The sequence below is a fragment of the Rhinoraja longicauda genome, chromosome 1 (assembly GCF_053455715.1).
Source record: "Rhinoraja longicauda isolate Sanriku21f chromosome 1, sRhiLon1.1, whole genome shotgun sequence".
Lineage (NCBI taxonomy): Eukaryota > Metazoa > Chordata > Chondrichthyes > Rajiformes > Arhynchobatidae > Rhinoraja > Rhinoraja longicauda.
The window spans coordinates 16,873,662-16,885,912 of NC_135953.1; the positions used below are offsets into that span (position 1 = coordinate 16,873,662).

Sequence of the window (12,251 nt, forward strand, 5' to 3'; positions counted from 1 at the left end):
TGTCTATTGGATAGGGTTTACTCCGATTTGGAAAAGAATGAGTTATTTAGGGACAGCCAGCTTGGCTTTGTATGTGGCTTACTAATGATCGTGTGTTTTGAGGCAGTGACCAAGGTGATCGATGATGTGGTGGATGTTGTTTCCCTCGATTTTAGTCATAAAATGCGCGAGATTAACAGTGACTTGGTCTTATGGATTCAGAACTGTCTTACTGATGGAAGACGGAGGATTGTGGTGGAAGGAGAATATTCCATGTTTCAATTACACTTTATTGTCACGTGTACCTGGGCACAGTGAAATGCTTTCTTTTGCATACAACCCGGTAAAATCAGGTGGCAGACCTCAACCAGGCAGTATACAAGTGTCACCATGTTTTGGTGCCGACAAGGTTACAGAAGTGCACCCAACATTCCTATCTACTGCCTACACGTGACAGCAGCCCCCCTTCCCCCCCCCCCCGCCGGGTTCCCCCTTTGTTCTTGGCGTCCACCCCCCCTCCTCCCCCCCGCCGGGTTCCCCCTTTGTTCTCGGTGTCCACCCCCTCCCCCCCCACCCCCCTTGCTGGGTAACTCTCTGATGGCCCTCCTTGCCCTGCAACAGTCTTCCTCGCTCTCCGATGACCCTCCTGGTTCTCCGATGACCCTGCACGCTCTTCGACGGGTCTCCTCAGTCTCTGATGTCCCTCCTCGCTCTCCGACGGTCCGCTGGCTCTCGCCCGGTTGCTGGGGGGGGGGGGGGGGGGGGGGGTGGTCTGTGAACAGCGGACTTCCAGCAGGGATCTGTGCTGGGCCCTCTGTTGTTCGCGACAACATACAAACAACTGACATGCAAACGTAGACGGGCTGGGCAGTAAGTTTGCAGATGGCACGAAGATTGCTCTGGTCACTGAATGTAAGGAAGGCTGCCAACGTGTACAGCAGGATATAAGATCAGCTACAGAAATGGGGGCAGAATTGGCAGAAGGATGGTAATCGCCAAGCAAGTGTGAGGTGTTGCACTTGGGGAGGTTAGAAACAAAGAAAATAGGTGCAGGAGGCCATTCGGCCCTTCGAGCCAGCACCGCCATTCATTGTGATCATGGCTGAATGAATGGGAAAAATATAAAATTAACGGCTTGTCCCTTTGCAGCACCAATGTACAGAGGGATCTTGGAGTCCATGTCCATAACTCACTGAAAGTGGCAACACAGGTAGACACTGTGGTATAGAAGGCATATGGTCTGCTGGCCTTCACAGGTCAGGGTATTGAGTATAAGAGTCAGAAAGTCAATGATGCAGCTTTATAGAATGTTGGTTCGGCTCGGGTTGGAGTATTTTGTGCAGTTCTGAAGGAGGTCATAAAGGAAGGGAGTGGAGGCTTTGAAAAGGGTGCAGAGGAGGTTCGCCAGAATACGCCTGAATTTGGGGTTAATAGCTACATGGAGAGGTTGGACAGGCTTGGATTGTTTTCTCTGGAATGCTGAGGGTTGAGGGGAGATATGATAGAAGAATACAAATTTATGGGAGGCATAGATAGGGTAGACAAGTCAGAACCTATTTTCCAGGATGAAAATATCAAATACAAGAGGCCACAGCTTTAAGGTGGGATGGGTAAAGCTTAAAGGAGATGTGCGGGGCAGGTTTTTTTCCGCAGAGGGTGGTGAGTGCCTGGAACAAGTTGCCAAGGGCTGGCAGTGGAGAGAGAAACATTAGTGGCATTCAGGAGTGAGTTAGATGTGGCCCTTTTTGCTATAGGGATCAGGGGGTATGGAGAGAAGGCAGGTACAGGTTACTGAGCTGGATGATCAGCCATGATCATATTGAATGGCGGTGCAGGCTCGAAGGGCCGAATGGCCTACTCCTGCACCTATTTTCTATGTTTCTATGTTTCTAGGAGACTTATGAATAAGCATATGGATACGCAAGAAATGGAAGGGTATGGATTATGCACCCCACTCCCCTCTGAGCCCCCATCCTCCCTCCACGGTACATCCCTCAGCCCCTTCCCGCCCCCTTGTCCTCTGCATTGTCTGGATCCAACCCAATCCCCCAACCCCAGTTGGATTTTCTCCATCTCCCTGACTTTCCCCCTCCCTAATACAGAATGGGCAGTCTTCAGGAAGATAAGAGTCTTGGCATCATGCACGGCACAGACATGCGGGCCGAAGGGCCTGTTCCTGTGCTGTACTGTTCCATGTTTTATGCTCTATCATGAAGGTCTCGGAACATGTTCAAGTTTGGGGTTAGGATTATAATGGTAAGGCCTATGCTGAACACTGCCCATTCTGTATTGGCTCGATATATCACCGAAAGAAACAGGAGACATGGAGAATAAAATGAACAGAGGGACAAAGCAGGTGGTAGGTTGTGTGGGAGGCCAAGAGAGAGTCAAATATTCCCATGTAGAATCATAGAGTCATAGTGTGATACAGTGTAGAAACAGGTCCTTCGGCCCAGCTCAACCACACCGGCCAACAATGTCCCAGCTACACTAGTCCCACTTGCCTGCGATTGGTCCATATCCCTCCAAACCGGTCCGATTCATGTACCTGTCTAACTGTTTCTTAAACGATGGGATAGTCCCAGCCTCAACTACCTCCTGTGGCAGCTTGTTCCATACATCCACCACCCTCTGTGTGAAAAAGTTACCCCTCGGATTCCTATTACATTTTTTCCCCTTCAGCTTGAACCTATGTCCTCTGGTCCTCGATTCCCCAACTCTGGGCAAAAGACTGTGCATCTACCTGATCTATTGCTCTCATGATTTTGTACACCTCTATAAGATGTCCCCTCATCCTTCTGCGCTCCATGGAATAGAGACCCAGCTGACTCAACCTCTCCATATAGCTCACACCCTCTAGTCCTGGCAACATCCTTGTAAATCTTTTCTGAACCCTTTCAAGCTTGACAATATCTTTCCCATAACATGCTGCCCAGAACTGAACACAATATTCTAAATGTGGTCTCACCAACGTCTTATATAACTGCAACATGACCTCCCAACTTCTATACTCAATACTCTGACTGATGAAGGCCAAAATGCCAAAAGCCTTTTTTGACCACCTTATCTACCTGCGACTTACACTACCTGCGACTCGACCTTCAAGGAACCATGCACCTGCACTCCTATATCCCTCTGCTCTACAACACTACCCGGAGGCCTACCATTGACTGTGTAGGTCCTGCCCTTGTTTGACGTCCCAAAATGCAACACCTCACACTTCTCTGTATTAAATTCCATCAACCATTCCTCCACCCACCTGGCCAATTGATCCAGATCCTGCTGCAATTGTTCACAACCATCTTCATCATCTGCAAAACCACTCACTTTTGGATCATCAGCAAACTTGCTAAACTTGCCCTGTGTGTTCTCATCCAAATCATTGATGTAAATGACATATAGTAATGGGTCCAGCACCGGACCCTGAGGCACACCACTAGTCACAGGCCTCCAGTCTGAGAAGCAACCTTCCACCATTACTCTCAGCTTCCTTCCATGGAGCCAATTTGCTAACCATTCAGCTATCTCTTCTTGGATCCCGTGCGATCTAACCTTCCAGAGCAGCCTACCATGCCGAACCTTGTCGAACGCCTTACTGAAGTCCATGTGCACAACATCTACAGCTCTGCCCTCATCAACCTTTTTGGTCACGTCTTCAAAAAAATCAATCAGATTTGTGAGATATGATCCCCCACGTACAAAACCATGCTGACTGTCCCTGCGAAACATTATAGAACAGTGCACAGAGTGGCAGAGACAGATAAACATCAACTTTGTTGATTTCGAGAAAGCATTTGACAGCATCCACCGGGACAGTCTCTGGGGCATATTACGAATGTATGAGATCCCACAGCACATAGTCGAAGTAATTAAGAGCGGCACGGTGGCGCAGCGGTAGAGTTGCTGCCTTATAGCGAATGCAGCGCCGGAGACTCAGGTTCGATCCTGACTACGGGCGCCGTCTGTACGGAGTTTGTACGTTCTCCCCGTAACCTGCGTGGGTTTTCTCCGAGATCTTCGGTTTCCTCCCACACTCCAAAGCCGTACAGGTATGTAGGTTAATTGACTGGGTAAATGTAAAAATTGTCCCTAGTGTGCGTAGGATCGTGTTAATGTGCGGGGATCGCTGGGCGGCGATGGGCCGAAGGGCCTGTTTGCGCGCTGTATCTCTAAAAAAAAAAAGAGCTTCTACGCCAACTTCTCTTGCAGAGTAGGGAATAGTAACCACACATTCCAGGTGAAGACAGGAGTTGGACAAGGGTGTGTGATGTCAGCGTTACTCTTCAATATTGCTATTGACTGGGTGATGCGTCAGACAACCGAAGATCAAGCAAGAGGCATACGATGGACCCTCTTTTCAACATTGGAAGATCTTGATTTTGCTGATGACATAGCTCTGGTCTCCCACACTCACAAACACATGCAGGAAAAAAACATCCCGTCTTAGTGACTATGCACAACAAATTGGCTTGAAGATAAACCAGAAAAAAATCTGAATTAATGACACTAAACATCCAAAACCCCTTACCAATCCAAGTGAATGGAAACGACCTTCCCATAACTGAGGAGTTTATTTATCTTGGTAGTAAAGTCAGATACGATGGCGGAGCACAAAATGGCATTAAGAACCGGCTAAACAAGGCTAGGAATGTTTTCAGAATGCTAAACAATGTATGGAGGTCCCAGCAATACAGCACCAAGACCAAGCTGAAGTTATACGGGAGCTGTGTCCTCTCCACCCTCTTATATGGCTCGGAATGGTGGAGAATGACAGCGAGTGTCATCGAGCAGCCGTCAGTCTCCCATACTAAGAACCTGAGAAGAATCCTTAGAATATTTTGGCCAAACACCATATCCAACCAAGATCTCCTTGCTCAATGCCAGCAAGAGAGTATGGATACCATCATCATGAGAAAGCGCTGGAACTGGATTGGCCACATACTGAGAAGAGGACCAGACAGCATCCCAAGAATAGCCCTGCACTGGACACCAGAAGGGAAAAGGAAAAGACGGAGACCCAAAACCACATGGCGTCGAACTGTAGAGGAGGAAATGAAAACTATGGAATTGACCTGGGGTAGTGTCCAGAAACTAGCCCAGAACAGACAGGAGTGGAGAACCTTCGTTGTTGCCCTACATGCCAGGAGGCTTAACGGGCAGTAAGTAAGTAAGTATCCCTAATCAGCCCTTGTCCATCCATTGGAACCTAATCAGATGTACAGCACTTTGGTCAACGTGGGTTGTTTTTAAATGTGCTATACAAATAAAATTGACTTGACTTGACTTGACTAAATGCCTTTATATCCTATCCCTCAGAATACTCTCCAGTAACTTACCAACTACAGATGTTAAACTCACCGGCCTATAGTTCCCAGCATTTTTCCTGCAGCCCTTCTTGAAAGGAGGTACAACATTTGCCACCCTCCAGTCTTCCGGCACCTCTCCTGTGTTTAAGGACGACTCGTAAATTTCAACCAGGGCTCCCGCAATCTCCTCTCTAGTTCCCCACAATGTCCTTGCATAGATCAGATCAGGCCCTGGAGATTTGTCTACCTTCAAACACGACAGTACCTTCAGTACTTCCTCGACAGTAACCGTGACTGCTCTCGAGACACTTCCAGTGACTACTCTAATTTCCTCCATCCTACTGTCTTTCTCCTCGGTAAATACTGAGGAGAAATACTCATCGCTTGTCGGCCAAGCTTCCTTACGTTTGCCTGCTTTGCCCTTCACTCTAACGTGGACATACACATCCCGAGCTCTCTTCAGTACACTTTTAAAAAAAAATCCCACTTGTCCGATGCTCCTTTCCCCTCAAATAACCTGCTCCAATCAACTGGAGCGAGACCTTCTCTCATACCCTCAAAGTTGGCCTTACCCCAGTTGAGCATTTTAACACGTGGACCCTCTCCATAACTATCTTAAATTTAATCGAACTGTGGTCACTGGTCCCTAAAGGCTCCTCCACGAACACTTCATTAACTTGCCCTTCCCAATTTCCCAATACTAGATCCAGGGTTGCCCTCTCACGTGTGGGAGCCTCCACATACTGCTTAAGAAAACTCTCCTGAACACTTTTGAGGAATTGCACCCCATCTAAACCCTTCACTCTATGATATTCCCAGTCCATATTGGGAAAGTTAAAATCCCCAACTACAACAACCTTATTTGACCCGTAGCTGTCTGCAATCTCCCGGCACATTTTGTTCTTCTAATTCCCGTTGACTATTCGGGGGTCTGTAGTACACCCCCAACAAGGTGACCATCCCTTTCTTGTTCCTCAGCTCCACCCACATAGCCTCACTGGATAATAATAATTCGACACCTATTATTATTATTTATCTCCAGACTCCTTCACCAAACCAATAACTGAGATCGAGGTGACGTCCAAAGTCTCATATAACTTTATAAACATTTGTACATTAATACTAGTGATTAATATGGCCCCGCATTAATAGAGGGCAGCGTGATTACAGAGATCATAAAGTGCACATAACTACGGTATGCTTCCTGATTGTCTGATCACTGGTTTCTAAGGAGACAGACAGGGGCCCTGCTGCAATTAACTATCAACAGGAAATCCGGCCACGACACATGCTGAATAATACACAGAAGATCACATGTGGGGTCACCCATTATTTTAACCAGCTTTCACCCAAAAGCGTTGGCATTTGACACTGTCTGGCACCGGTGCCACTGGCTGCAGCTTCACTGGCCAAACCTTTCCAGCAAGTTATTCGGATTTACAGTATCAAAAACATGCAATTAAGCCCGGGACAGAGATGACTGTTACAACCCTCCTCTACAACTTTATAAATTCCTGTTACAGCCGACATTACACAACGCGTTACATTGTACCCAACGGGCCAATAAGTATTTATGGCTACCTCAGTCTCGGAGTCTGCTTTTAATTCTCCTACATTTAAAAAAAACCCCAAGTTATCTATGTCATCTCTTTGTCCTGTTTTTTGGTGCTCGAGGAGGAACAAAGTACGGTTCAAACAGATTTCATCCTCGAACACAACAAGAAGAGAAAGGGCCGGCACGGTGGCGCAGCGGTAGGGTTGCTGCCTTACGGTGCCGGAGACCCGGGTTCGATCCTGACTACGGGCGCCGTCTGTACGGAGTTTGTGCGTTCTCCCCGTGACCTGCGTGGGTTTTCTCCGAGATCCTCGGTTTCCTCCCACACTCTAAAGACGCACGTACAGGTTTGTAGGTTAATTGGCGTGTTACAGAATGTAAATTGTCCCGAATGTGTGCAGGATGGTGTTAATGTGCGGGGATCGCCGGTCGGCGCCGGCTCGGTGGGCTGAAGGGCCTGTTTCCGTGCTGTATCTCTAAACTAAACTAAAGAAAGTGCTGAAAAGATGATGTCCAGAAAAAATTTGCTGTCCCTGCGAGCTGAGGCCATGCTACTGAGAAAAACGACTTGTTATATTAAACGGTCAACATTCGCTTCATTTTTGGGTTAATATCTCTTCTGCACGATGTCTCCTGCGATTCCATATCTCCTCCTCACTTTCGCCCTCTCTGTCAGCGTTGGCAGCACACCAGCTCACTGTGTGATGTTCCTGTGAAATGTCGCTCCTTCGCCGGATCATTCCTGAAACGACAGAACCGTGATTTACGACAGGAATTACTCTCTGGGAGCATGTTGGAATAGGATGAGATTAATTAACCCATGGAGCACTGAATTTACCAGCAGCTGTTGGCAGCCAAATGTGTTTCGTATTAGCCCCAGACTTGAAGACGAAGTCAAATGAGCTGATGGCTATTGTGAAGCCCTATCATTGCACTGCATCTCACTGAAGCAGAAAATGTTTAACTCAGGGGCAGCAATTAATTCAGGTTTTTAACACACCAGTTTCAACTTTAGCACTCAATATTACCTTCCATCAAAATGGATCCTGTGGGAATGGAGCCCCATAACAGGTTAATTGAGTAATTCACAGAACATAGTCAGAGAGTCATAGAGTGATACAGTGTGGAAACAGGCCCTTCGGCCCAACTTGCCCACACCGGCTACACTAGTCCCACCTGCCTGCGCTTGGTCCATATCCCTCGAAACCTGTCCTGTCAATGTACCTGTCTAACTGTTGCTTAAACGTTGGGATAGTCCCAGCCTCAACGACCTTATCTGGCAGCTTGTTCCACACACCCACCACCCTTTGCGTGAAAAAGTTACCCCTCAGATTCCTATTAAATCTTTTCCACTTCACCTTGAACCTATGTCCTCTGGTCCTAGATTCCCCCACTCTGGGCAAGAGACTGTGCATCTACCCGATCTAATCCTCTCATGATTTTGTACACCTCTAAAAGATCACCCCTCATCCTCCTGCGCTCCAAGCACTTACCTGTTTTCCGATTTCTCCAAATAAAGAACGAGAATGAACAGCCCAGTGGTGTGAATATTGATTTCTCTAACTTCAAGTAATCATTGCATCCCGTCTCATTGCATCCCTCCCCCACCCAGTCGTACTAGCTTCAGTCATCTTGTTGAGTCTCATTGTCTGAAACTCGTTTTCACTTAGTCCACAGCTAATAATGGCCTTTCCTTTATCATCGTTACCTATCTTACACGTTGCATTTCTTTCACTGCATATACTAAAACTCTCGTTTGCTTGTTTGTTTGTTCCTGAACTACAGCAGAAACGGTACACGATAGCGCGACAATTTTAGGTCCACCTTACTCACCGTCGTCCTTTTGGTGCTAATGGAAGAAGTTTCATTGAAATCGGTGTTATATTTTTAAACATTCACATTTTAAAGTTTAATTCTATCTCCTTGGGAGGGAGGGAGAGATGGAGGGAGGGAGGGATGGAGGGGGTGGAGGGGGGGGAGGGATGAGGAGGGAGGATAAGGGGGGGTTGGGAGGGATGGAGCGGCGGGGAGGGGAAGGGGGGAGGGAAGGGGAGGGGTAGGGGAGGAGGGAGGGAGGAGGGGGAGCGGGGAGTGGGGGAGCGGGGAGAGGGGGAGAGGTTTGGGCCCAACGGGTCCACTTGGTCTAGTATGTTCTATATCTCTCTATATCACCGTCTATATCTCTCGTTTCCCTTTCCCCTGACTCTTAGTCTGAAGAAAGGTCTCGACCCGAAACGTCTTCCTATTCGTTTTCTCCAGAGATGCTGCCTGACCTGCTGAATGACTGCAGCTTTTTGTGTCTATCTTCAGTTTAAACCAGCATCTGCAGTTCCTTCCTCCACATAAACAATTCAAAGATACAAACTCAGCAAAACCCAGTCTCTGGAATGTCGGAGGTTGAGGGAAGACATGAGGGAAGTATATAAAATGATGTGAGGCATAGATAGGGTGGGCGGTCAGAACCTTTATCCCAGGGTGGAAATGCCCAACTCTAGAGCGCATGGCTATAAGGTGAGAGGGGGAAAGTTTAATGCAGATGTGCAAGGCAAGTTTTTTACACACTGGAATGGGGCGGTGGTAGAGGCAGATATAATAGTGGTGTTTAAGAGGCTTTTAGATAAGCACATGGGAGTGCAAGGAATAGAAGGTTATGGATCAAGTGCAGGCTGATGAGATCAGTTTAACTTGGTATTATGTTTGGCATAAACATTGTGGGCCGAATTGCCTGTTCTAATGCTGTACTGTTCTATGTTCCAACCAATATTAGTGCTCAAAACAATACTCACATGTGGTGTTGTTATGGAGACAAAATTTCTCATGACCTCCCATTTAAGTTGCCCTGCCTTTGAAGTAGATGAACGTCTAGAAACATTCTCTTACAAGAGGTGTTTTCAACCTTAGTTTAGATTTAGGGTTATTATTGTTGCATTTACCTAGGTGATGCGAAAAGCTTTGTTATGCATGCTATACATTCCAAATCATACCATATAATCAGGCCAAACTCAAGTACAATAGGTAGAGGAAGGGGAAAGAAAGAGTGCAGGGTGTAGAGGTGTATCGAGCAGTACCCTAGCTTATGAAAGGACCTTCAGAGGCCTAATAACAGAGGGGAAGAAGCCATTCCTTTGTCTGGTGGTGCAAGCTTTCAAGCTTCTGTTACCTCTGTCGGTCAGGAGCAGGGGGAAAAGGAGTGACTGGGGTGGGACAAGTTTCTGATTAGTTTATTTGGTTTGTTTGGAGATACAGCATAGAAACAGGCCCTTCAGCCCATCGAGTTCACCCTGACTATCGATCACCCATTCACACTAGTTCAATGCTATCCCACTTTCTCAACCACTCCCTGTACAGTACAGTTTACAGCGGGCCAATTAACCTACAAACCCGCAACACTACCGCTGAGCCACTGTGCCGCCTGTTCTTAGGATATGTTAAGACGTAGCCCTCTCACTCCATTAGACAATAGACAATAGGTGCAGGAGGAGGCCATTCGGCCCTTCGAGCCAGCACCGCCATTCAATGTGATCGTGGCTGATCATTCTCAATCAGTACCCCGTTCCTGCTTTCTCCCCATACCCCCTGACTCCGCTATCCTTAAGAGCTCTATCTAGCTCTCTCTTGAATGTATTCAGAGAATTGGCCTCCACTGCCCTCTGAGGCAGAGAATTCCACAGATTCACAACTCTCTGACTAAAAAAGTTTTTCCTCATCTCAGTTCTAAATGGCCTATCCCTTATTCTTAAACTGTGGCCCCTGGTTCTGGACTCCCCCAACATTGGGAACATGTTTCCTGCCTCTAACATGTCCAACCCCTTAATAATCTTATACGTTTCGATAAGATCCCCTCTCATCCTTCTAAATTCCAGTGTATACAAACCTAGTCGCTCTAGTCTTTCAACATTTGACAGTCCCGCCATTCCGGGAATTAACCTAGTAAACCTATGCTGCACGCCCTCAATAGCAAGAATATCCTTCCTCAAATTTGGAGACCAAAACTGCACACAGTACTCCAGGTGCGGTCTCACTAGGGCACTGTACAACTGCAGAAGGACCTGTTTGCTCCTATACTCAACTCCTCTTGTTATGAATGCCAACATTCCATTGGCTTTCTTCACTGCCTGCTGTACCTGCATGCTTCCTTTCAGTGACTGATGCACTAAGACACCCAGATCACGTTGTACGTCCCCTTTTCCTAACTTGACACCATTCAAATAATAATCTGCCTTCCTATTCCTACCACCAAAGTGACTCAGGTGACAACCAAGGGACATCTTAGTTTGGCGTGGAGGAGCTGGGCACCAAGGGGCTGTCTCCATGCTGTATGATCCCATGACTCTATTCACATTTCCCTAATGGTACCAAAGAAGACAAACGATGTTCTTCACGCCAATACCATTGAAGCTGAGTCCTTAGTTATTTCAATGGGATATACTTGAGTATATAAGAATAGACACTGCACTCTTAGTTACATGAACTTTTGAATGGAACGGAGCACAGTGGTTAAAATGAATTTCACAGTAGTGAAATCCTTTCACTATTTTTACTGTTCCTTTGGCTCTTTGTCTCTCTGTTTCACATGCTAATCTTGTGACTTACGATGTGCTGCGATTTCTCATGAAGCCAACAAATTACCTGGCTTCACAGATTGGGACTTTCACAGTGCAGTATAGTTTATCTCGGTTGAGTCACCTCAAGTTAAGATTATAGAAGAATAACGGAGAGCGGACAAGTCCATGTTAGCACCTGGCTTAAACTGGGCACAAAACTGTCTTGGTCCTCGAACATAGAACACAGTACAGTACAGCACAGGAACAGGCCCTTCAGCCCACAACGTCTGTGGGTCTGAACTCATCTGCTGCATGTAACTTATCCACTGTAACTAGAGTGGATAAGGGAGAACCAGTCGATGTGTTATATCTGGACTTTCAGAAGGCCTTCGACAAGGTCCCACATAGGAGATTGGTGTACAAACTTAAAGCACACGGTATTGGGGGTTCAGTGTTGAGGTGGATAGAGAATTGGTTGGCGGACATGAAGCAAAGAGTAGGAATAAACGGGTCCTTTTCGGAATGGCAGGCAGTGACTAGTGGGGTACCGCAAGGCTCAGTGCTGGGACCCCAGTTATTTACAATATATATTAATGATTTGGACGAGGGAATTGAATACAATATCTCTAAGTTTGCGGATGACACGAAGCTGGGTGGCAGTGTTAGCTGCGAGGAGGATGCTAGGAGGCTGCAGAGTGACTTGGATAGATTAGGCGAGTGGGCAAATGCATGGCAGATGCAATATAATGTGGATAAATGTGAGGTTATCCACTTTGGCGGCAAGAACAGGAAAGCAGAGTATTACCTGAATGGTGGCCAATTAGGAAAAGGGGAGATGCAACGTGACCTGGGTGTCATGGTGCACCA

At 47.0% G+C, this 12,251-nt stretch overlaps 1 protein-coding gene across 1 annotated transcript in view; it reads right to left on the reverse strand.

Moving 5' to 3' along the window:
- Positions 1–4,538: 4,538 nt before the first annotated feature.
- Positions 4,539–12,251, reverse strand: part of atoh8 (atonal bHLH transcription factor 8) — a 39,007-nt gene continuing 31,294 nt past the window's right edge. The window contains exon 3 of the mRNA XM_078412405.1: positions 4,539–7,582. Within this exon, the coding sequence (XP_078268531.1) occupies positions 7,577–7,582 (6 nt within the window). The 3' untranslated portion in view covers positions 4,539–7,576. The remainder of the gene's footprint in view (positions 7,583–12,251) is intronic.